General features: G+C 50.0%; 2 protein-coding genes across 6 annotated transcripts in view; one reads left to right on the plus strand and one right to left on the minus strand.

The window, feature by feature from the left end:
• NUP98 (nucleoporin 98 and 96 precursor) overlaps positions 1 to 14226 on the minus strand; it is a 46612-nt gene extending 32386 nt beyond the window's left edge. Inside the window, exons 1-11 of one of the 5 annotated variants that reach the window (XM_083170581.1) lie at positions 13904 to 14226; positions 10542 to 10644; positions 9247 to 9348; positions 8987 to 9166; positions 8566 to 8705; positions 8264 to 8371; positions 7148 to 7328; positions 5505 to 5671; positions 5273 to 5416; positions 2897 to 2981; positions 621 to 713 (exon numbers count right to left, since the gene is read on the minus strand). In XM_083170581.1, the coding sequence (XP_083026707.1) occupies positions 621 to 713; positions 2897 to 2981; positions 5273 to 5416; positions 5505 to 5671; positions 7148 to 7328; positions 8264 to 8371; positions 8566 to 8705; positions 8987 to 9166; positions 9247 to 9348; positions 10542 to 10617 (1276 nt within the window). In that variant the 5' untranslated portion in view covers positions 10618 to 10644; positions 13904 to 14226. Of the gene's footprint in view, positions 1 to 620; positions 714 to 2896; positions 2982 to 5272; positions 5417 to 5504; positions 5672 to 7147; positions 7329 to 8263; positions 8372 to 8565; positions 8709 to 8986; positions 9170 to 9246; positions 9349 to 10541; positions 10645 to 13903 lie in introns of all 5 variants that reach the window. The other 4 variants (XM_083170578.1, XM_083170580.1, XM_083170577.1 and 1 more) reach the window with 4 other exon arrangements.
• A 4904-nt stretch (positions 14227 to 19130) lies between these two features.
• Positions 19131 to 24397, plus strand: TAF10 (TATA-box binding protein associated factor 10). The gene is made up of 5 exons (XM_083170583.1): positions 19131 to 19357; positions 20795 to 20952; positions 21261 to 21325; positions 21499 to 21613; positions 23431 to 24397. Exons 1-5 carry the CDS (start codon positions 19186 to 19188, stop codon positions 23518 to 23520), a joined length of 600 nt encoding a protein of 199 aa, XP_083026709.1. The 5' UTR covers positions 19131 to 19185; the 3' UTR covers positions 23521 to 24397.
• Positions 24398 to 26527: the final 2130 nt, after the last annotated feature.

Below are 26527 nucleotides of genomic sequence, written 5' to 3' on the forward strand. Positions count from 1 at the left end.
CTAACCTACCCTGGTGTCTGCAGTCTCCTGGCAAGGTGCCTTTCTGCGATAGCTTTACCTCCTCTACTGGCTCTCAGGGAACTCAAGGAAGACTGACAGCTTACAGAAATCTCCGGCTCAGACATTCAGAAGGGACCAGAGGAGCCTCCATGGTATCTAGGAGCTAGAAGGAAAGTCCCTGCACATTCCAGGTAACTAGCCAACACTGGCGTCCCTGCAGGTGTATAGTAGAGGGGGAGGAGCCACATACATGACAGATATAGGTGCCCACATACCTGAACCCACACTGCATCTGCAGCCAACACTGGCGTCCCTGCAGGTGTATAGTAGAGGGGGAGGAGCCACATACATGACTGAGATATAAGTTCCTGCATACCTGAACCCACACTGCATCTGCAGCCAACACTGGCGTCCCTGCAGGTGTATAGTAGAGGGGGAGGAGCCACATACATGACTGAGATATAAGTGCCCACATACCTGAACCCACACTGCATCTGCAGGCAGTGTTATACAGCCCCAGGTTTGTATTCATTAACCCTTCCAGTACGGTGGTGCGACCGATCCATATGCTATGGGAGAGCCCCCTCTACAGTGCACAGAGGAGATCTGTACAAGCATACCTGGTCCAAATCCTGTTCCAAGCCCAGGCCCCAATGTCCCCGCTGCGGTCTTGTTACCAAAGAGACTAGTCCCTGCAGGATTGGCTCCAAACCCTAAAGAACGAGAAGTCAGCAGCTCAGCGTATGTGAGGGGTACATGACATCACCTATATGTCCTGCTATATGGACCTTGGACAGTGACACACCACGTCAGGTGTGGCCTCTGATTATATGTCCTGCATACACCGTGCACATTGTACACAACATCACCACTGTCCTGCAATATGATTGGAGGATACAGGACAGTGACAAACCAATTCATGTGTGGCCACTGCATAGTGATTACAGGCCCTGCATACATGACATCGCCTCTGTCCTGCAATATGAGGGGAGGATACAGGGCAGGACCATGGACAGTGACACCACGTCAGGTGTGGCCTCTGCATATTGATTATAGGTCCTGCATACACGGTTTACATTATTCATCACCCATGTCCTGCAGTATAGTGGGAGAATACAGCGACACGCACCACGTCAGGTGTGGCCTCTGCATAGTGGTCCTGCATACACTGTGTACATATACATCACCCATGTCCTGCAGTATAATGGGAGAAGACAGCGACACACGCACCACGTCAGGTGTGGCCTCTGCATAGTGGTCCTGCATACAAGGTGTACATTATTCATCACCCATGTCCTGCAGTATAATGGGAGAAGACAGCGACACACGCACCACGTCAGGCGTGGCCTCTGCATAGTGGTCCTGCATACACTACCTCTAACAGATGACTCTGGATTCTTGGGCTTACGTTCCACCTCTGCTGGACACTGGAACCCATGGGGTATAGAGGCACAGGCTGGAGACTGGCACTTGAGAATCTGACAGTATAACCCCACATTCCTCTCTGTACCCCATAGCCGGCTAAAACCTCAGGCGTGAGGATAGCGGGAGCTCTGTAAGAGCCCTGGTCCATATACTCCTCTCTCTAGATACACAAGAGGAAGGTGATCTTATATGTAAGAATGTCTGAGGGTTGGTAAGAAGGATGTTGCGATGCTGTTAGGACTTAATGTGGTCTGGAGTTGTAAGATTAGAATGGAGAACCCACGGCACATGTACAAGTAGTGCCAGCTGCCTCACACCAGCAGGGATCAAGGGGATTATTTAGCAAACATAGGAGAGAGATAAAGTACCAGCCAATCTGCTTCCAACAGTCATGTTACAGGTGGGGGTTTAAAAAAAAAATAATTTAAGCGTGGATTGGCTCGTACTTTGTCTCTCTCCAAGGCTAAATAAATAGTCCTTTACACTTCAGTCAACTTTGAAAGACTCTGGCAAAACCGTAGCCAACGGGACACCTGCAGTGGCAGGAAACCCCCTTCTGTCTGCCCCAGGAGAGCTACATGTACATCTCACATTCCAGCACCGGAGAGCTCTTGGTGTCCCAGTGATGTGTAGTTAGCATTATGGTCTTACTGACTGCAGCCAACACCGCTCTCAGTTCCAGTGTTTATAGGGACTGCAGATTCTACTCTAGTATACCAAAGGCACCGGTTCTGACCACGGAGAGCACCAAACCCGCTGCCAGGCGCAGTCCTAATTGTCCAGTCCCAAATGGATAAAAAAGGACCATGTTTGAGCTGGCTGACCATGAGCCATCAGGAATAGTGACCAACAGATGCCCTTAGAGACTGCTTAGTGATCTGTCCGGTCGTGTGATGGCAAAGGGTCAATTTAGACTGGCACGGAGGGGTACAAATTGCACCACCTCCAGTGCCAAGCCAATCTTCCTCAGGAACGTTAATCAAAGTGGAGGATGATACTTCCAGCTCAGAGCCAAGAGACGTCACACATTTCTGATGAGTCTCTTCCAGCAAGATCAATTATGGTGTTGGGGGGGCCTACACATGTCCTTGGTTTGGGATTGGCACTGCCCAGCACCACCCATAGAGAAAGCTGCACAATACGCCCAGATGTAACTAGCGAGGTGCAGTTATAGTGTACAGACTCCTAACACGGCTTTCTGCCCATTACTACTAATCCCAGCTGTATACGTGCCCGTACCGACCAAGACATCGCTCCTCCAGGGCCCCTATACCCAATGGTTCCAGTGTCCCAACTGTAAGAAGGAGAAAACACTATACACAATGTTAATCACAGGCAATGACTGAATATTAAGCCGCGTACACAAACAGTAACAGAGGCTAGACTATCAGCGTACTACGTGTAATGGGCTTTATTCACCTTCCCCACTTAAACTTGGGTTTTTTTATAATATTTTTTTGAGTTTTATTACCAAAAAGGCCTCCTGTAGTGGTTCCAAATGCAGGTGCGCTGGTCGTGGCGGCTCCGAAAGCAGCCGGTTTGTTATTAAACAGGGTCTGCAAGAGAAGAGAGGAGATTGGTCACACGTCACCAGGGAATACAGACCGCGTCATACATACAGAGGTGCCCTCATTCACCAGTGTGGTGGTCACACAGCTCCTCTTAGTCAGTCAGGTCGCGTGAGAACCTTAGATTACAATGCGTCATACTGACTAAGCGATTCATATTATATATCGGACACTTCTAGATCTGTGCGCCATACACAAGGGGCGATTTGCATCTTTTCTCCTAATACAAGTTTGTTTTTGCTCAGTACACAGTCTCTGTCACATAAGCTATACAATCAGATCACATTACTAAGCACAGTCCGTTCTAGTCACATTGTGTAAGATACATTGGGGCAGATATATTAAGCCTGGCGAGCCGATAAACTGGAGATAAAGCAGCAGCCAATGAACTGTGTTTGAATATGACAGTTGGGAGTTGATTGGCTGGTGCGTTGTCTTTCACTTTCTCTCCTTGCAGAATACATCTGTCCCATAGACGGACACCTGACGCTAGCAGAGATGCACAGGACCTGGCAGCTCACTCACACTGGTGTCCCTCTCGTGCTGCATTACATATAGTGAGTGGATGTATGATGACGCTTCAGTACTGTCACCACATTGCTGAGGGGCTTCTGCAGCAGGGACGTATTCTCCCTGGGTAACATCTAGGCACATAGATGTGTTCTCATACACTACTGCTGCAGACCCAACATACGATCATGGCGCACCAGGTCCCGCGCACTGAGCAGCTGTATACTGACAGACTCCTATATACAAGTGTCTCGTATCCAATTAATCCGTGATGTCTAGTTAAGTGGTTTTATTGCGTGTGAGCCACACATCTGGGTCAGTATGAGGTGACTGAATAAATGGATATGTCTAAGGTAGACAGAGGAAGAACAAAAAGGGTTTTGGGGCCACACTTTCAAAAAGTAATTGGTTAAACAGTGAAAAAATGAGTGAAGGTAAAATGTAACCGGTACTTGTTTCCTAGAACGGCACCCTCTGAGCAATTTGCTTAGTGGGCTATTCTGCGTAGTGAAATCGCATCGCACCGGCCATTTTAGTGCGATTTTCTCATGTAATTTATTCACTGCTCTGTGTGCCCCAGGGCATCGCATCTCCTGCAAAATCACATGCGATTTTATAGGGTATGAGATGCCATTACATTAGGTATACAATAATATGATTGTATAGGTAGGTCCTAATAAGAGTTTTTACGACCCCCCCCCCCCGAAGTGTGGCGAGCCCCGCGAGGGGCGGAGGAACGCGTCCTCCGACTTTCATACCCCCACTATCCACGTCGGCGAGGAGTCTAATTTATATAGTGTGGCGAGCGCAGCGAGCCGGAAGCCGCGGAATACATGTAAAGTAATCCACGGGGCTTGCTGCGCTCGCCACGCTATATTCACCACAATATGTAACATCAACTCCACGCAGACGTGGATAGTGGGAGAATGAAAACGTTGGAGGACGCACTCTGCTGCACTCACCACGCTTCGGGGTGGCGTGGATAGTGGGGGGGTGTGTGTAAAACCTCTTTTTAGGACCTATACAATCATATTATTGTATACCTAATATAATGGCATCGCACACCCAATAAAATAACATTGAAAAAAAAAAAAAAAATCGCATTGCATGCCGCTATAATGGCCCATGCGATGCGATTTGCCTACGTTAGCGTACGTAGGCAATCTGGGCGCCGTTCTAGGAAAAAAATACCATTTAACTTATTACACACTTTAAAATACGTGCTCATGCCTCACCTTGAGGCTGCAAGGAAAACATTCCCTGGGAGAGGTGCTGGGTAAACCAGCAACACCCAGAAGACAGCGATACCCTTAGAACACCAGGCACAAGGTAATTGCAATTTAGATAACCACGAAGACAGCATCGCTGTTATGTACATACATTCTGTACCTAGAGCGCTGCACCGGGCTTTATGGAGTGAATAAGTGACGTTACAATCAGTGCGTATAGTGCCCAGCTTCACATCCCACTTACCTTCTAGAATTATAGGGAATCAACAAAGAGCAAACCACTAACATGTTATTACCGCCTCACTCAGGTCATTGTGTGATCGGAGAGGAGAACATGAGAGAGCCGTAATCAGCCATGTTTTCCAGGTCTCCTCACAGACTCACAAGGGAAATTAGCATCACCTGTGTCAGCACCCGTGTTCCAGCAAGGAGATCTGGAAAACTTGCAGTCACGAGTACTGGATATAAGAAGCAATGCTATACACCATGTACAGATAATCATCTAGTGGCAAGGCTAGTGCCAATCATTGCTCATCTTACCGAAGTGCCAACGCCACCGAAGGGAGTGGCACTCGCCTGTCCGAACAAGCCCGTCCCTGTTCCGAACGCCGATCCTGCGTTTGTGTTGGTGGTTGTGCCGAAGAGACCGGTGGGTTGTGTGGCTTGAGTGTTTCCAAACAGACCCTAAAATAAACATGTTCCGTAAAGGTTAGGCAGGTATGATAGCCGGTAATCCTTACGCCTGGCCTGCACGAGAATGTCCGACACCCACCATGGTGCTGGTCTGCGGCTGGCCCAGAGTGTTTGTGTTCCCGAATGAGAAGCCTGTGTTGGGTGTGGTGGTTGCCTGTCCAAAGGGCTTATTGAATAAGCTGGTAGCTGGCTGAGCTTGCGGCTGACCAAAGAGACCTCCGGTGTTAGCTCCAAAAGTGCTGGTGGCTGAAAGGTACAAACATAAAGGAGACCTAAACAAAGGGTATGACCGCAGTGTGACATACAATAGGCACCCCCTGGTCCCCTGCCCCGTCCCAGTAGTAAGGAGTAAGCAGCACGAGGGCAGTGTAACAGCAAACACCTATATCAGGGGTGGGAATCCTTTTTTGTGACACGGGACATTTTAAATGGATGAAAATCTTCTGGGGGCCAGTACCTTGATTCCCCTGTCCCATGCTCTGCCCGCTGCAGAATTCCCCCGTGCTATGCTCCGGCCTCCACAGATTAACTGCTGCCAGCTTCTGCCACTGGACGCCTGTTGCGCTCCTGCCCACGTCACCCCCTCACGCGAGACTCCCTTACATGTCTTCTGTGCAGACAGCCGGGTGGGAGGGCGGGCCACACAGAGTGCCTACGGAGGACGTTTACAACCCGCGGGTCGGAGGCTTCCCCCCCCTGCCCTATAAAAAGGTATGAAGAACCTTCCCACGTTCTGCAGCACACAGGCCTGGGACCCCCTGTACTGAAGAGTAAAACTGTACAGCACTAACAAAGCTGCTCCGATGGCCAGAACTTCCCATTATACCCAACGTGGACCCACAGCTACGGCCTGTCTGAGGTTACTGGTCTGCAGCACATAGATCCCAGGCCCATTATACCCAACGTGGACCTACAGCTACGGCCTGTCTGAGGTTACTGGTCTGCAGCACATAGATCCCAGGCCCATTATACCTAACCTGGACCTACAGCTACGGCCTGTCTGAGGTTACTGGTCTGCAGCACATAGATCCCAGGCCTGGGACCCCCTGTACTGAAGAGTAAAACTGTACAGCACTAACAAAGCTGCTCCGATGGCCAGAACTTCCCATTATACCCAACCTGGACCCACAGCTACGGCCTGTCTGAGGTTACTGGTCTGCAGCACATAGATCCCAGGCCCATTATACCCAACGTGGACCTACAGCTACGGCCTGTCTGAGGTTACTGGTCTGCAGCACATAGATCCCAGGCCCATTATAACCAACGTGGACCTACAGCTACGGCCTGTCTGAGGTTACTGGTCTGCAGCACATAGATCCCAGGCCCATTATACCTAACCTGGACCCACAGCTACGGCCTGTCTGAGGTTACTGGTCTGCAGCACAGGTGCTGGAAACTACGGGAGCCTCAGCACAGCAATGACATAACCTACAAGGCAGTGAAGAGCCACCACCACCATGGCAAGGGTAAGTCACATAAACCCTCTTGGGGGACATCCCAAAGTTTCACCTACAGACGTTCAGAAGTTATAGCCAGTATTACCACTTGGCCACAGCTAGCAACTCTGATGCCACAACCACTGGAGCTTACAAACCTACGGACAGAGGACTGATGCTCAGTACCACCTGCTGACCTGGCGTAACAGACACGGGCCTCTGGTTGGCGAGAACTCGTTCTACATATACAGGGTATGATCTACTATATAACCAACATCAGACTTACTTTGTCCAAATGCGTTTTTATTTCCAAACGAGAAGCTGTTGCTGGAAGGAGCAGCGCCAAATAGACCGGTGGGTGCACTGGATGTTGCTGTGGAAGCTCCAAATAAGCCTGTTGCTGTGGCTCCTGGGACGGGATTCTGGGGGCCCTTCCTGTTGGCTTGATAGTCTTCTAAACGGAGCTCCTAAAAAAAAAAAAAGGAAGTAGTCATCTTTCGGAGGAGTGACCTTGGTGGAACACAGAGCGGTAAAGCCCCAAAAACGAGACCTAGTCATGAAAGTACCTTATCCTACTGATAGGCTATGGGGGAGACTGGGCCCGACCCTTCGCTCTTTAGGCCAGGATTCAGCCGCGTACCCAGACATTAAGTAAAACATTAACCCCTTCAGTGGTAATCCCGGAAATTCTCTGGGCTATATTTCAGTGCTAATACTGGCATTCCCGGGATTGCCACCGTCTCCCCCTCATCTTCAGTCACTGCCCGGCACCTTCCTCCTGGCTGTGTGACCTTGCTAACGTCACGCCGCACACAGCCGGGTCAGAGCCTAAAGGTCGACCACTGCTGGTTGATATTGACAAAATGGTCAACACAGCGCATGGCCCACATGAGTAACAATATCTCAATTTATATTCTCTCATATGGTTTGATTTGGTTGGGTTTAAATAATAAAAAAAAAAACAACAACCTTGTGTCAACCTTTTCAAGTCAAATTTTTCCATGTCGACCACGTGCACCTAGACCTAATGAAGCAAACCCATCCAGCGGGATAGCAGCACAAGGAGCATTTGGTTAGTGCGAGGCTTGCGCAGAGGGTGGAACGACAGGTAGACACCGGCAGCTGATGACACCTCACCATGAAGGTATCCAGTCTCCGTAGAACACTTGGGTCGGTATGGTGGAGGGAATTTCTCCCACTTATGGCATGATACGGAATGTGGGCACTACCGTGTTGTACAATTGTTTACAATAAAACCAAGTGAACACTATACACCCCTCCCCCGGCCATGTGACCCCACACAGGTATCGCCACCTCCCAGCCTCCGCCAGGGAGCATGCCCACTAAATACCCCCCACGCAGATCCTCATACTACAAAGCCCGGTCCCTGTATCACACCCACCTCCAGCGACTTGCTCTCGTACTCTTTCATGGCGGTGATACACTGGTGTTTGGTGCTGATATTGGTAGTAACTCCTCCCTTCGCCATGGTGTCTGTTCCAGCAGGTGCCTGTAACCAACACAAGTCATAGGGAACTTCAGCTACAGCAACACTGGGAAGAATCCCTCCCCTTTCCCAGACCACTCCCCCATGCCGGACACAAAACACCACCCTGGATCCTAGATGTACAGCAGCATCGGTGTCTGGGTTCACTAGCGCAGCCCACAGTCACCGCATCTAGTCCCTGCATCCATCCTACTCACATTGAACTTGATTGTTGTTCCACTTGGTGCTGCAGAAAAGGTAGAAGCTCCAAACAGAGCGGTCGATGCGCCCCCGAAGGGATTGGTGGTGGTGTTTGTGTTTCCAAATAGACCGCCGCTGCTTGTACTGGTCCCGAAACCTGCTGAGAGAAGCAAAGACAAGAGGGTATGAGACAGAACCAATACCCAAGCACGGCGCGGTAACAGAGCTGGCATTAATGTGACGCAGGTGTCGGCAGATACTCCGGCCGACCACATCTAGAGCCAAAGTTATGTATGCACAATAGCGATTACACTCCTCTAAACAGGAGGGCACCGACACAGACTTTGGCAGGGGTGGAAGATAAAAGTTACCAGAGTCCTCATCACTGATGAAGTTACAAGGACATATATGATAAGCACCAGGGTGTCGGTAACTCACTGCTGAAGGTCGAAGGTTTTGTCTGCCCAAACGCATTGTTCTGGGTTGAGAAGAGACCTCCTCCAGTGTTCGTGGCCCCAAACAAGGAGTTTGTTGTACCGGTCGTGGCCCCAAAGCCGAAGCCAGAGCTTGTAGAGGAGGTTGCTGGCTGGCTGAAGGTATTGGTCCCGAACAGTCCACCTGCTAAGAAGGAGCATACAAATCAGACCACACCAGGGAGGCTACGACGAAGGTCACAGAGCGACCGGCACAACACCTACCTGGCTTAGTCTGCGCAGTCCCAAACAGGCCGCTGGTGTTACTGTTTGTGCCGAATGCTGAGGTCCCAAAGCCAGTGGCCGGTGTAGTGCCGAAGCCAGGAGCTGTAACCAGGACAAGAGGATCGGATCAGCCCCATTTAATACAGCTTTGTTATTTTCCTACGCACACGGCATAAAGCAGGAGCAGTCCTCAAGTGTGCACTCAGATACAGACCCCATAACCCGGACAGATGACATGGTACCTAGGTTCTCTACCCCTCCTATCAGGAACCCAGGCGACAATCGTCCCACCCATCCCAGATATGACAAAGCTGTGCACACCCCAGGAGATCGTTACTAGATCAGGGGTAGCCAACTGCAGTCCTCGAGAGCTACCAACAGGTAATGTTTCCCAGACCTCATCTGGTGAAGTAATTATCTCCACCTGTGGATCACTTATAATGTGTCAGTCAGTAATGAGAGCACCTGTGCAGCAGATAGGGTGTCTGGAAAGCGTGCACATTTGGTAGCTCTCGAGGACTGGAGTTGGCTACCACTATACTAGAGTGAGTGAGTGAGTGCAGAGATGAGGCTCACAGCAAGCAGCTTCTACATTTTGAACTAGAACGTTCTAAAAGACATTAGCTTGAACCTGGATAGTTGTTATGGGCAACATCGCCAGTGAAGTATACCCCTCAGTACCTGGCACACGCATAGTAACTTTATCATTGGGTAGAAATATTTCAGTTGGATGAAAGTCACCAGTGAGTCTAAAGGGCCCCATACATCAGCAATTAATTGTGACAATTTTCAGATATGGAGATGATTGCCACAATTAATTTTAGATGTGTGGGCTCCCCCTTTCGGCAATCCCAATCAAAATCGCCAATCGATTGCTTAATCAGGTTTTTAAACATGTTTAATAATCTGGTATTATCTGCGGATCTTTTTTATATGTGTGGGCATTCCCAATTCGTCTTCATCTATTTACATTATGAACAGCTGAAATGACAATCGATTGGGGCAATTTCCAGATATGAAGATGCAATCTTTAGATGGAAAAATCTGCGGATCACTGAAATAAATCTGTTATGTGTGGGCAAGTCAGATAGATTGTAAAATCCATTTATCTGGACAAAATATCCCTATATCTGAAAATCCATAAATTGTGATGCTGATGTATGGGGCCCATTACACAGACTGAAATGCGTGCAGTACAGAGAAGGGTCGCTGGGGGTATCAGTAGTGTGCACTGCTGGCCAGAGAACAGTTACACTCCCCACTGCCAGTGTGTGGTAGACGGTCATATCACTTACTCTGGCCAAAGGTAGATGTGGCTCCGAATGCTCCAGTGCTGCCGCCAAACGGACTCACAAAAGATTTGTTGAACATTTTTACGGTTTACAAAGATTCATACAACTAGGGAAAAGAAGAGGGGGGGGGGGGGGGAATTAATTCTTCATTTAAGGACAACAAATATGAGTAACATCACAGAACATGAAATGGTTCTTGTGTATTATCTGGGCGCCCAATTTTTTCATCGGGTCAGAAAAATCGTGTCGATTGCATGCAACCAAATCGCGTGCAATGGACGCGATTTTTCCATAGGAATCAATGTTAAATGGTCCCAAAGACCCTATTGCACATTAGGGTCAATGTTAAATGCCCCCCATTGTTAACGCCACCCCACCATCAACCCGAAGCGTGGCATAGCGCAGCGAGCACGCGAGGGGCGGCGGTATGCATCCTCCGACCTTTTCATACCCCCACTATCCACGTCAGCGTGGAGTTGATACTATATGGTGTGGCGAGCGCAGCGAGTCACCGAGCCCGAAGCGTGTCGAGTGCAGTAAGCCCCGCAAAATACATGTTCCGCGTCCGCTTGCCGCGCTTCGGGCTCGCCACACTATATAATATCAACTCCACGCCGACGTGGATAGTGGGGGTATGAAAAGGTCGGAGGATGCGTACCGACGCCGCTCGCCACGCTTCGGGTTGGCGTTGATGGTGGGGTGGCGTTAACAATGAAGGGGCATTTTGCCTAATACACCTAATGGGGGGGCCTATGGGGCATTTAACATTGATTCCTATGGAAAAATTGCGTCCATTGCATGCCTTAAGTTAAGGCTGAGTGTGACATACGCATGTTCCCCCTCCATGTTACATACAGGCGGAGAGTGACACACGCATGTTCCCCCTCCGTGTTACATACAGGCGGAGAGTGACACACGTATGTTCCCCCTCCATGTTACATACAGGCTGAGAGTGACACACGCATGTTCCTCCTACATGTTACATACAGGCTGAGTGTGACACACGCATGTTCCTCCTACATGTTACATACAGGCTGAGAGTGACACACGCATGTTCCTCCTACATGTTACATACAGGCTGAGTGTGACACACGTAACACACGCATGTTCCCCCTCCATGTTACATACAGGCTGAGAGTGACACACGCATGTTCCTCCTACATGTTACATACAGGCTGAGTGTGACACACGCATGTTCCCCCTCCATGTTACATACAGGCTGAGAGTGACACACGCATGTTCCTCCTACATGTTACATACAGGCTGAGTGTGACACACGTAACACACGCATGTTCCCCCTCCATGTTACATACAGGCGGAGTGTGACACACGCATGTTCCCCCTCCGTGTTACATACAGGCGGAGTGTGACACACGCATGTTCCCCCTCCGTGTTACATACAGGCGGAGTGTGACACACGCATGTTCCCCCTCCGTGTTACATACAGGCGGAGAGTGACTCACGCATGTTCCCCCTCCGTGTTACATACAGGCGGAGAGTGACACACGCATGTTCCCCCTCCGTGTTACATACAGGCGGAGAGTGACACACGTATGTTCCCCCTCCGTGTTACATACAGGCGGAGAGTGACACACGCATGTTCCCCCTCCATGTTACATACAGGCGGAGAGTGACACACGCATGTTCCCCCTCCATGTTACATACAGGCTGAGTGACACACGCATGTTCCCCCTCCATGTTACATACAGGCTGAGAGTGACACACGCATGTTCCTCCTACATGTTACATACAGGCGGAGTGTGACACATGCATGTTCCTCCTCCATGTTACATACAGGCTGAATGTGACACACGCATGTTCCTCCTACATGTTACATACAGGCTGAGTGTGACACACGTCTGTTCCTCCTCCATGTTACATACAGGCTGAGTGTGACACACGTCTGTTCCTCCTCCATGTTACATACAGGCTGAGTGTGACACACGTCTGTTCCTCCTCCATGTTACATACAGGCTGAGTGTGACACACGCCTGTTCCTCCTCCATGTTACATACAGGCTGAATGTGACACACGTCTGTTCCTCCTCCATGTTACATACAGGCTGAGTGTGACACACGTCTGTTCCTCCTCCATGTTACATACAGGCTGAGTGTGACACACGCCTGTTCCTCCTCCATGTTACATACAGGCTGAGAGTGACACACGCATGTTCCTCCTCCACGTTACATACAGGCTGAGAGTGACACACGCATGTTCCTCCTCCACGTTACATACAGGCTGAGTGTGACACACGCATGTTCCTCCTCCATGTTACATACAGGCTGAGTGTGACACACACATGTTCCTCCTCCATGTTACATACAGGCTGAGTGTGACACACACATGTTCCTCCTCCATGTTACATACAGGCTGAGTGTGACACACGCCTGTTCCTCCTCCATGTTACATACAGGCTGAGTGTGACACACGCATGTTCCTCCTCCACGTTACATACAGGCTGAGTGTGACACACGCATGTTCCTCCTACATGTTACATACAGGCTGAGTGTGACACACGCCTGTTCCTCTTCCATGTTACATACAGGCTGAGAGTGACACACGCATGTTCCCCCTCCGTGTTACATACAGGCTGAGAGTGACACACGCATGTTCCTCCTCCATGTTACATACAGGCTGAGTGTGACACACGCATGTTCCTCCTCCATGTTACATACAGGCTGAGAGTGACACACGCATGTTCCTCCTCCATGTTACATACAGGCTGAGTGTGACACACGCATGTTCCCCCTCCATGTTACATACAGGCGGAGAGTGACACACGCATGTTCCCCCTCCATGTTACATACAGGCAGAGAGTGACACACGCATGTTCCCCCTCCATGTTACATACAGGCAGAGAGTGACACACGCATGTTCCTCCTCCATGTTACATACAGGCTGAGTGTGACACACGCATGTTCCTCCTCCATGTTACATACAGGCTGAGTGTGACACACGCCTGTTCCTCCTCCATGTTACATACAGGCGGAGAGTGACACACGCATGTTCCCCCTCCATGTTACATACAGGCGGAAAGTGACATACGCATGTTACATACAGGCGGAGAGTGACACACGCATGTTCCTCCTCCATGTTACATACAGGCTGAGTGTGACACACGCATGTTCCTCCTCCATGTTACATACAGGCTGAGTGTGACACACACATGTTCCTCCTCCATGTTACATACAGGCTGAGTGTGACACACGCCTGTTCCTCCTCCATGTTACATACAGGCTGAGTGTGACACACGCATGTTCCTCCTCCATGTTACATACAGGCGGAGAGTGACACACGTAACACACGCGGCCGGCAGTTACACACATTACACACAGGGACCGGCGGCCGTTATACACGTTACGTACCAGCCGGGATACCAGGTGTCAGCGCCGCCGCTGTAGAGCCCCGACCAGTACCGGGCCGCTCCGCTGCTCTCTCACCGGTTACCGCGATCTCACTAGGCCGCAGGCGGGACAACAAACTGCGTCAATTAAAATGGCATCCTGTGACACGGGGAAAGGACCTCTGATAGGGAGAGCTTCCTGTCACTCACACAGTGGGCGGGGCGCTGGGCTTCAACGGTACGAAAACATTAGTGGGCAGGTCCCAGGGCGAGCTCGTCTGTTATTGGCTCCCGCCACAATGTGTACGTACGAGCAGGGTCAAGTCACCCGCCAATCACATTCAGGCAGTGAGCGGTCGCCTAGCAATGGCAGCAGGGAGGGATATAGATCACGGGACAGCAGAGCAGTGACATCACGCTAAGGGCCGTATAAATGTCCCTGTGGCGTATTAGTTAGTTACGTCATCAGTCCTGTGGGTGGGATGAATACAGGGTGGGCAATAAATGTGTAAGAACCTTGTTTTATAAAGGTTATGAGTAAGGGAATATTAATTCGGTGACTGCACATATGATAATGGGAGTGGGGCAAAACTTTTATGTAACCAGTATGGCTGCCATCTTGGCTGCAACTCATTGGGAAGGAAGTCATATGACAGCATACAGATGCAGAATGTCGTAAGAAAATCTATGGCATACTTGCCTACTTTTGAAAACTATTCAGGGAGATTATAGTTGGTAATAGAATTTCCATTGAGGGGCAGGGCCGGATTTGTGCCTAGGCCCATGAGGCACCGGCCTCAGGGCGGCACCAATTAAGGGCGGCAGGCAGGCTGACATTCAGTTAAATAGCAGCATGGCACAGCTGGAGGGCAGCGGTGAGTGACGAACGCCGCCGCCGCAGACATGAATTATATGTCAGCGGCAGCGCCACTCGTCACTCGCCACTGCCCACCCACTCTGACATGCACATTACATCACCGCTTAGTGGCTGGGTCCCTGCGCTGGGTGTCTGGGTCCCTGCTCTTCCAGAAATGGCTCAGGCTCACTGCTGCCGGCTCCTGCCCATTGGCTACTCTAGACACACACACAGTCTATTGGCTGCTGTGTATCCAGCAGCTGAGCTGAGTGGCAGGCAGATCCCCCCTGCGCTCAGTTGTTAGTCACAGTGTGTGAGCCGGAGAGAGACTGACGGAGACACTGTGATAATCACTGTACTAATAAGTGCCTCCCTCCCTCCGGGTCCTCCGTACCGTGAGCAGTCCAGAGTGCTTAAAAAAATATTAAGTTGGGCTACAGTTAAATTTTAATGAAATATATAAATAACAATGTATATACATATGATTACATTAAAATGGGGGGGGGGGGGCACAAAAGTGTTGTGCCTAGGGGCGACCTGACCCCTAAATTCGCCCCTGTTGAGGGGGCGTGTCATGCTCCACCCAAAGGGCGTGTCTAGCTCCATATATGGAGAGACTATGAACATGGCACCTAGAAGCGTGGGTGTGTACTGCTACATATGAGAAGAATCTTTTAAAATGACTTATATCCAAATGTAGATGATCCCCAGTGCTGGGAAATTATGCTGATGATTCAATGTAAATGTATCTATCTCTCATTCCTTTTTCCCCAAAAATGATTTAGAAATGAATTGCATCCAAAATGGCTAACTTCAAGATGACCGCCATACAGGTAACGTACCGTAAAAAAAAAGGTTTCCGCCACTTGCTTATCATACAGGGTTGCCAAGCCTCCCGGAATGGCCGGGAGGGTCCCGGAAATCGGGTCCCTCTCCCAGAAAGGGGGGCAACCATCCCGGAAAGCTGTCCGACTCCCAGGAACCCACCCTCTCGATGGGGGTCCGTGGGTCTGATGACACGAACCGTGTCCTTTTATCGCCGCCCACCGCCGTGTAATGCCTGGAATACCGCCATTACACGGCGGAGCGTGGCTAACTGGCGCGACCACTTTGGACATGACCACAAGGCAGTCTTCTCTGATCCGTCACGCCCCCTTTCTAACTACAGCAGCAGCCCCATCCCCTGCCTCACTGAGCTGGCTGCCTTCTCCTGGAAAAGGCAGCCAGCAAGTAGACAAGTATTGTTATCATATGAGTAGTCATTGGATTCATTAATATTACAAATTTTTCTTTTCATAACCCTCCAACATCTCATACATAAACACAGTAAAAATTGGGTGAGAGGGGGTGGCCATGGTTATGGGGTGTGGCCATGTCTCCTTTCCTATCTTTCAGCAGATGAAATGGTTTATCCATAGTCATGTGACAGGCGCTACTGGCCACTAATTGGTCGCCAGAGCCGCAACCTCCCTGACAGACATCACAGCCAGAAAGTCCGCCCTGTCTCACTTGCCGAAGAACGCCTCTCACCGATAACCTGCCCGGCGACCAGAAAACCAGTACAATTGGTTTTAGCCAGTATAGACCATAAAAGAAAGTACGGTACTGTAATCTACCTGCTGGGTCAGCGTCTCTGGTATAACCATGCAGGCATCAGTGAGGAGATGGTGTGGCCGGATATCTCCCTAAGAGAAAGACCTATACACAGTGGCGGAACTACTGAGGGTGCAGGGGGTGCAGCTGCTATGGGGCCCGGTGGCTGGGGGGGCCCGGGCACCAAGCACTCCCCTGCACCGTGACCGGTAATATAATATTATCCCCTTAAACGAGCCGCCACCATTTAAGCAGCTTGCGCCGGGCTTGCCTGCGCTGGGGGAGAAGCCGGGCAGATGCGGAGGCGGATAAATGATGACACCACCGCCGTGCCCTTTGACAGTATCATCTCGCGAGTTTGTGCACATGTGTGCTCTTGTGAGCCCCATCCGCCCGTGCTTGTGTGAGCCCCATCCGTGCGGTCCTACATGGGAGGGAGAGACTTCCGGAAGGCTAGGCAGGCCGCGCATCCACAGGACCAGGCGGACACACGCTGCCACGAGGGATCCAGAGTCAGACAGTGAGGGCGGCCGATGGAGGGAGGACTCCTGCTGCTGCTGCTGCATCATCATCATATAATATCGCTGGTGAGCTCAGCTGAGCGATATATCATTCTGTATATGTCTGGATACATTTTCATTATTTCACTTATAAAAAACGGACTGATTTGAAGCTATTTACCTAAGAGCCGCTGATTTGTGACACTGACTGTGGGCACTGCTGTGTGTCGCATAATGTGTAATGGCGGGCACTGCGGTGTGTCGCATAATGTGTAATGGTGGGCATTGGGGCGGGTTGCATAATGTGTAATGGCGGGCACTGCGGTGTGTCGCATAATGTGTAATGGGCACTGTGGTGTGTTGCATAATGTGTAATGGGCACTGCGGTGTGTCGCATAATGTGTAATGGTGGGCATTGGGGCGGGTTGCATAATGTGTAATGGCGGGCACTGCGGTGTGTCGCATAATGTGTAATGGTGAGCACTGCGGTGTGTCGCATAATGTGTAATGGCGGGCACTGCGGTGTGTCGCATAATGTGTAATGGGCAATGTGGTGTGTTGCATAATGTGTAATGGGCACTGCGGTGTGTCGCATAATGTGTAATGGTGGGCATTGGGGCGGGTTGCATAATGTGTAATGGCGGGCACTGCGGTGTGTCGCATAATGTGTAATGGTGAGCACTGCGGTGTGTCGCATAATGTGTAATGGCGGGCACTGCGGTGTGTCGCATAATGTGTAATGGCGGGCACTGCGGTGTGTCGCATAATGTGTAATGGTGAGCACTGCGGTGTGTCGCATAATGTGTAATGGCAGGCACTGCGGTGTGTCGCATAATGTGTAATGGGCATTGGGGTGGGTTGCATAATGTGTAATGGGTGGGCATTGCGGTGTGTCGCATAATGTGTAATGGTGGGCATTGCGGTGTGTCGCATAATGTGTAATGGTGGGCATTGCGGTGTGTCGCATAATGTGTAATGGTGGGCATTGTGGTGTGTCGCATAATGTGTAATGGTGGGCGTTGTGGTGTGTCGCATAATGTGTAATGGTGGGCATTGTGGTGTGTCGCATAATGTGTAATGGTGGGCATTGTGGTGTGTCGCATAATGTGTAATGGGCATTGGAGTGGGTCTGTGTTTTAACAGTCGGGATCCTGACGTCGGGTAAATGACTGTCGGGATCCCGTCTGGCACCTTTGCCTTATACCCCTTTCATACCACCACAAAAACCTGGATTTTTGCCTCCTTGACCCGGATCATTTAATGGGGTAGCTGGAAAAAAAAACTGTGTCCTTATTCCCGGAAATCCTACCCAGGTCCTGATGTAAACGGGGCAAATCCCGTTTTCAACCCGTATTGGAACCATGCTCCAAATATCGGGTCGGATCTGGGATTTTGGTGTAAAAGTGGTATTAGGCTCTTTTCTTTCTCTTACTTGCACTATACTCCTCTCGGAATGCATTTAAAATCCCGGCGGTCGGGATCCCGGCGTTCAGAATCCCGACCGCCGAAATCCCGACACATTCTCCCTCCGTGGGTGTCCACGACACCCCTGGAGGGAGAATAAATGAGTGTGCCGAGCGTAGCGAGGCACCGGGCCCACTGCGTGGCGAGCGCAGCGAGCCCGCAAGGGGGGGGCGATCCACGTCCCCCCCTTGTCGGCATTTCGGCTGTCGGGATTCAATACTGAATCCCTCCGATGGCTCCTCTGCAACACCAATACTTATTTCAGTTTTATTTGCTGGTTGTATGTCTATGTCCCACATCGCATAGCTCACAGCTGTCCCGATTACAGTGGACGCTGTCCTCCTGTCCCACCGGGTATAGGTCATCTGGTCGACACAGACAAAAGGTTGACGTGCCTAAGGTCAACAGGGTCATAAGGTCAATGCATTAGGTCGACATGCTTTTTTCACGTTCTTATGTCCCAACGTAGTGGACATGGACACCCTACCGTTGCACTGCATCCCCTCACATGGCTGCTGCACTCGCCATGCTTGGGGCACGGTGCCTCGCTACGCTCTTTGGCCAAAGTGGGGCGGTATGCATTGTCTTGTACTGCAAGTCACTTGTTTTCCCTATTTGTTTAACTACTCTGCAAATGGGCGCTGCAGATCCCCTGTGGAGCCATATAAAGGAAAATAATAGTAATAATAATACATTAGCTGTATGGGGTATAGTATGGGGCATAGTATGGGGCATAGTATGGGGCTGGATGTTGGATGATATTGCCACAACAACGTCTGTATTTATAGACAGGTCTGAAGCAACGTGCGCGTTCTTGGCGTCATGACGTCACGGTGAGCGCGTACGTCCTGCCACTTCCGGCAGAGAGCGGAAGTGTAGCAGACCAGCAGGATGAGCGGGACGGAGCTGGCGCAGACCGCTTGTCTGAACTCGGGACCCCCAGCTCAGCCCGGACCCGCCAGCGAGAACAATTCCTGCCCGGCTAACATGCCCGGGCCCGCGTCAGGCGCAGCAGTAGCCGCCGGCCTTCCGGGGAGAGAGCTGGGGGAGCGGAGAGCGAGCGGTGAGTGATGCTGCGCCGCCGCTGTCTTCTCTTGGTGCTCCCCTCCCCACTCCTTTCCCCTGCCTGTACTCTGTTACCCCCCCCCCCCCACACTCCTGTCCTCTGTTACCCCCCCCCCCACACACTCCTGTCCTCTGTTATTCCCCCCCCCCCCCACACTCCTGTCCTCTGTTATCCCCCCCACCCCTCACACACACACACACTCCTGTCCTGTTACCCACCCCTCACACACACACACACACACTCCTGTCCCCTGCCTGTACTCTGTTACCCCCCACACTCCTGTCCTGTTATCCCCCCCACCCCTCACATAACCACACACTCCTGTCCCCTGCCTGTACTCTGTTACCCCCCACTCCTGTCCTCTGTTATCCCCCCACCCCTCACATACATACATACATACATACACACACTCACTCACGTCCCCTGCCTGTACTGTTACCCCCCCCCACTCCTGTCCTCTGTTACCCCCCCCCCCCACCCCTCACATACATACATACACATACACACACACACTCCTGTCCCCTGCCTGTCCTCTGTTACCCACCCCTCACACACACACACACACACTCCTGTCCCCTGCCTGTCCTCTGTTACCCTCCCACACTCCTGTCCTCTGTTACCCTCCCACACTCCTGTCCTCTGTTACCCTCCCACACTCCTGTCCTCTGTTACCCTCCCACACTCCTGTCCTCTGTTACCCTCCCACACTCCTGTCCTCTGTTACCCTCCCACACTCCTGTCCTCTGTTACCCTCCCACACTCCTGTCCTCTGTTACCCTCCCACACTCCTGTCCTCTGTTACCCTCCCACACTCCTGTCCTCTGTTACCCTCCCACACTCCTGTCCTCTGTTACCCTCCCACACTCCTGTCCTCTGTTACCCTCCCACACTCCTGTCCTCTGTTACCCTCCCACACTCCTGTCCTCTGTTACCCTCCCACACTCCTGTCCTCTGTTACCCTCCCACACTCCTGTCCTGTTACCCTCCCACACTCCTGTCCTCTGTTATCCCCCCCCTCACATACACGCGCACACACACACTGCTGTCCACTGCCTGTACTCTGTTACCCCCCCACACACACACTCCTGTCCTGTTATCCCCCCCTCTCACACACACTCCTGTCCCCTGCCTGTACTGTTACCCCCCACCGCACACACACTCCTGTCCCCTGCCTGTACTGTTACCCCCCACCGCACACACTCCTGTCCCCTGCCTGTACTCTGTTACCCCCCGCACACACACTCCTGTCCCCTGCCTGTCCTATTTACCCCCACACACACTCCTGTCCTGTTACCCCCACCTGTCCCCTGCCTGTTCTGTTGTTCTCCCCTTCTGTGCCCTACCCGTTCTACATTATCTCCCCCTGTCTGTGCTCCATTGTATCCCCCTTTTTTTTATTGTCACTAATTGTCTGCATTTCTTCTGTTTGTTTAGTTCCCATCTCGGCTGCGTCAGCTGCAGCCCCTTCTGAAAGCTCCCTCTCCAATGGAGTCTACCTGCCCCCAGGAGTGGCAAATGGAGATATCAAGCCAGTCATTTCCACTACACCACTGGTGGATTTCCTGATGCAGCTGGAAGATTACACCCCTACTGTAAGTGATGTTTCTCTAATGGCCTCACTCTGGCCTTGATGGCTGACCTTGACACTCCAGCTGTTGTTGAACTATACATCCCAGCATACTCTGCATCAGATTTAGCATGGCCAAATAGCAAAAATGAAGTAGAGTATGCTGGGATGTGTAGTTCAACAACAGCTGCAGTGTCAAGGTTAGCCATCAAGGCTCTGGGACATTATCAGTAGCTTTGTTCCAAGACACTACCTTACATCTGCGCATGTTCTAGATATGTGGAGGGAAATAATATCTGAGGACATGGGCCTAAGAAACTTCTTTCCCAACAGATCCCAGATGCTGTGACGGGATATTACCTGAGCCGTGCTGGATTTGAGGCGTCAGACCCACGGATGTGAGTGCTTGTGCAGGTGTTGTGTTCTGTCGTGTGAAGCTTCTCCCCTGTACTGAATGTACATTCGCTGAGATACCGCTCATAAGTGACCGGATTATGGCATTTCCCTGATCATTCTGGGTGACTGCTTTATAATATGTTCTGCCCATTGATCCTCTGTCTTTACCCTACAGTATTCGGCTGATCTCTCTGGCAGCTCAGAAGTTCATCTCTGATATTGCAAATGATGCTCTGCAGCACTGCAAGATGAAAGGCACGGCCTCGGGGAGCTCCCGGAGCAAGAGCAAAGTGAGTCTTCCCACGACGTCCGGAAAGTATTCACAGCGCTTCACTCTTTCCGCATTTTGCTGTGATACAGCCTTCTTTCAAAATGGAATAAATCCATTTTCCCCTCAAATACCCCAAAATTACAGCGTGAAAAGTTTTTGGGAGACTTTTGCCAATATATAAAAAATCCCATGAACATAAGTATTTACAGCTCAAAATTGAGCTGAGGTGCATCCTGTTTCCTCTGATCATCCTTGAGATGTTCCTACAGCTTAGTTGGAGTCCGCCTGCAGTAAATTCAGTTGCTTGGACATTGCCTGTAGACCTCCGAGACAGGGTTGTCCAGAGGCACAAATCTGGGGAAGGGTACAGAAAAATATCTGCTGCTCTGAAGGTCCCAATGAGCACAGTGGCCTCCACATCATCTATAAATGGAAGAAGTTCGGAACCACCAGGCTCTTCCTAGAGCCGCCCGGCCATCTAAACTGAATGATTGGGGGAGAAGGGACCTAGTCAGGGAGGTCACCAAGAACCGGGTGGTCACCCTCGGAGCTACAGCATTCCTCTGTGGAGAGGTTCCTCTTTCACCAGGACAACGACCCTAAGCACACAGCCAAGATATCACAGGATAACTGACTGTCCTCAGGGGGAGGGGCCCTAAACTGCACACCCTGGACATATGAGGTGCTCTGACTGTCCTCGAATGGGTCAGCCAGAGCCCAGACTAGCATCGGATTGAACATCTCAGGAGAGATCTGGATACGTCTGTGCACCGACACTTCCAATCCAAGAATAACATTTTATCTTTGCTAGTTTCACCGTTCCTCTTTGCAGCACCCCTCAAGCTCCTTCAGATTGGATTGGAAGTGTCGGTGCACAGACATATCCAGATCTCTCCAGAGATGTTCAATCCGATGCTAGTCTGGGCTCTAGCTGACCCATTCAAGGACAGTCCACGTTATCCTGAAGCCACTCCTGTGATATCTTGGCTGTGTGCTTAGGGTCGTTGTCCTGGTGAAAGAGGAACCTCTCCACAGACGAATGCTGTAGCTCTGAGGTTGACCTTCGGGTACTTGGTCACCTCCCTGACTAGGGCCCTTCTCCCCCAATCGCTCAGTTTAGATGGCCGGGGCGGCTCTAGGAAGAGTCCTGGTGGTTCCAAACTTCTTCCATTTACAGATGATGGAGGCCACTGTGCTTCATTGGGACCTCTCTCCCCCCCCCGGGCCAGAGTGTCAATCCGAAACTGCCCAGTCCAAGGTGGATACTCTGTGCAATATGTGAGGCCGAGAACCACGGGCAGCTACGTTCTTCCTTCTGGGGTAATACCACCCCCCTCTTTATAGACTGGGATGGCACAATGTTGGACTCTTTGTCTAGTACAAGAAGTGTAGGGTATGCTACAATTGTGCCCTTCAGCAGAGAGAGTATGACTGTCACCACCTCGGTTAGACCATGGTTCCCCATACTCTGGTGTCTGGTAATGGAAGCAGAGGAGGCTGGGACTGGGCAGTACTGCATGTGGTCAGACACGTGAGGAATCTCAGAAGCTGGAAGGTGTCTATGTAGCCAGTCAAAGGTTCAACACCAAAAAGCTCGACAGTGGCACCAGGTCGACATGGTGTCAATGTGAACACCTGCGCACGAGTGCTGGCCTTCTGTGTATGTGGACCTTGTGCCTGTCGACACTTCTCACTGTCTACACATATACTACACCTGTTCTTAGTCCGGCAGAACTCCTATACCTTGCACACGTCTTATCACATGCACGGATCGGTACGTTGTTGTTATTGATGGAGAATGTTCTGGGCTGTAATGAAATGTCTTCTGTTCTGCAGGACAAGAAGTACACTTTGACCATGGAGGACCTTGCGCCCGCTCTGGCTGAATACGGCATTAATGTGAAGAAGCCTCATTACTTCACCTAGTGCTGGCTGTGTGCAGAGACTGTTGGATTATGAGTGCTGTATCGCCCCAGTCACCCGACTTTACTTGAATGCCGGCACGTCTGGGCAGCGCTCAGGAACAACCCTGGATAGAACGATGGAAGAAAGATTACTTGTCTAATGCTTCAGGTCTGCAGGACTGTGGGACGTGATCTTCTGCTTCATATCAGCCCTCAGGGGTTGAGACTCGCAGACACAATGCAGTCTCTTATCCCTGTCCCCCTACGATCTAGCGGAGCTGTCTGTGTAGAGTAATAGCACCAGCCTCTCCCAGACCAGGATATTGTGTAAATAGTGACACCATTCTTTTCTGTACCCCACAGCTGTTACTTAACGCGATTGTGGCGTAAATGGAAAGATACTGAAGTTTTCCAAACCTTTCAATTATTCTGGGCTTAATACCCCTTATCTTCTATGTAAAATAACGTTTGGTGACGTCCGATTGGAAATCTATCCCACTTATAAATAGCTTTTTTTATTTTCAAATGTTTGCGGAATATTCTGTGCAAGAAAAGTCACAGAGCTCAATAGTCCCCGTCCCAAAGTTTGATCTCTGATCGGGCAGCGAGGGCTGGAGTTCCACCAGCGACAGAAGTCTCATTGGTCCTCACAAAGTCTGGGATATCCGGAGCGGCTGCACTGAGTGATCTGTTTGCAGAGTGTTCCGGACTCTTCATAGAGGTTGTGCGCTCTGTCTGCACTTACTGGGGAGTACTGTGGAAGCGCTCACCCACCTGGGGATCTTCAGCAGAGCAGGTTTGGGTGGATTATAATGGTGACCGAATACACTGCGGAGTGTTCTTCCTTCTAATTGTGGCATTATATGTTTAGCGTACTCAGAATAAATCACAGAAATGGATTCCTTCTAGTGTCTCGGGTCATTGGGGTGTTGTATAGAGGATCTACAGTAACTAGGAAGTACTTGAGTTGACACAGAAAACATTGAATTCCATTCTGGTTTCATAATGTGACCACAATTATATCAGACGTAGACCCTCCTGGGTGTGTTTCGGGTGAGGGGCTTCACTTTGCTACCGCAGTGCTAAAGTTGTGTTGATCATTGTCGTGTCGGGTTCAGTATGATGTACCGACAAGCATTGCCAGACAGTCTGTCATTTAAAATGTTGACATATCAAGTTGACTTTTTCTGGTGTCTGTTGACATGGGTCGGGCACTTTTAAAATCTCAAGGTGCCCATACACCCACAGATTTTCCCGGTGCGATGCGATAAGATGCGCGCTCCCGCATCATCTCATCGTGCAGTACAAAAAGTATGTCCTGCAGATGCCTTTTGCACTGTCTTTTTTAATAAAGTAATTTTTATTAAGATTTTTAGAAGAACATGTAGCGTTGGGACATGACAGTAACAATAACATGCACACCAAGGATAGCTATACAAAATCATTCGGTATTAAAATATACCTCTGCAGGTGAATAGTTTGAATAAACAGCAGGCAGGACTGGGAATATTTCACCTCACTTAACAATAAGGATATAGTTGTAGCAATTGCCCGAAGGCGCCATTCGGGCAAATAAGTCTGAGTGATAAAAAGTGCAGCAATACATCCAGAATTACCATTTCTAGTGCATTTAACTAAATCGGAGCTAGGCAAATATATGTCGTAATATTTCCAGGAGATAGACAAAGAAAGAAAATACCGTCAGTCCCATTACTAACCCCCCAGTAAAAAAAAAAAAAAACAGCAGAAATTATCGTTATTAAGCTAAACCCCTCTATACTATCAAAGCAAAATCCCCCCAAAAGCCCAAAATAAACCACCCTGTAACCCCCCACCCTGTATGACCTAACCCCAACCTAGGTATACCTGGATCCCATCAACTCCCCCCCCCCCCCCCCCTCCCCAACTAACTATATTAACTATCTAATCCTATCACAGCCCCCCTCCCCTGTATAAAGGAGATATAACAAATAGTTAGCATGGGCAGAAGTATCAGGATATTTAAGTTAGGTTAGAACCAGCCTTCCCCAATCAAGCATATAAGCAAATTGGTCTATTCTTTTCAGCATACAGCAAAATATGACAGGTTATATATTAAAAAAACGGGTAGTGCCACATGTTGGAAAACTGGACAAAAGTCCATTCTATAGCTCAGAATATTAATATGAACACACATAATAAGAATTAACATTAGTGAGGTATGTATAAGCAGAGACAGCGTCCGAGTGTAGACCGATCACTAATTTGGCCACTTTTCAGTCTCGTTGTGAAGCAAAATGAGGCTTCTATAAGTAGGTCTAGTCCCATATTGACAACTGAAGTAGTATCTGGAGCACGTATGACACAAAGTCCAGGAGGAGAACGTAATCTCCATTAACATAGCAGAGGACTCATGGTGGACTGCATTAACACTGATATGTACAGGGTTAATATACCAATTAGATAGAAACTTGTAGAAGTTGAAATAGTGGTATGGATCCAAAGTGGTACTCAAAGCCAGATCAGGATAGGCCACAGGATCAGTAGACATGTAGTAATCTCTCACATCTGCCATATCACATCTTCTGAAGGTAAATAGAGAGGATGGGTCACCTTTCCAGGCATCACATAGTAATACATTATTCGATATTGGAGCAGGAGAGATCAGAGGAACTGTGGGTGTAGAGATAACTTCCATAGTGGCCATATCTTGACATTCCAGGGGACATAGAGAGAATAGGGCACCTCCCTGTATCTCATCCAGTTTCCTGCATAATCTATCAGAAGAGGCATAGATCTCTTGTATAATTTGTGTTAAGGAGGATTCCATACTTGACTGAGCACATAGATGGCTCAGAAAATGTCTCACAGAAAAAGGTCTAGAGGTGTGATCTCAGGTAGCAGAACACTATTGTCAGAAGAGAATGGTGACGGCTAGCATGCCACCAGGGGTATACAGGAGACTGTTAGCCTTAAAGGACAGTGTCAGTATGATGTCTTTCAGGATATAATTAGCCCAGGGAGCCCAAAAGCAAATTACTGTCAGCAGT

The sequence above is a fragment of the Crinia signifera genome, chromosome 2 (genome assembly GCF_055691185.1).
Source record: "Crinia signifera chromosome 2, ASM5569118v1, whole genome shotgun sequence".
NCBI classification, from domain to species: Eukaryota; Metazoa; Chordata; class Amphibia; order Anura; family Myobatrachidae; genus Crinia; species Crinia signifera.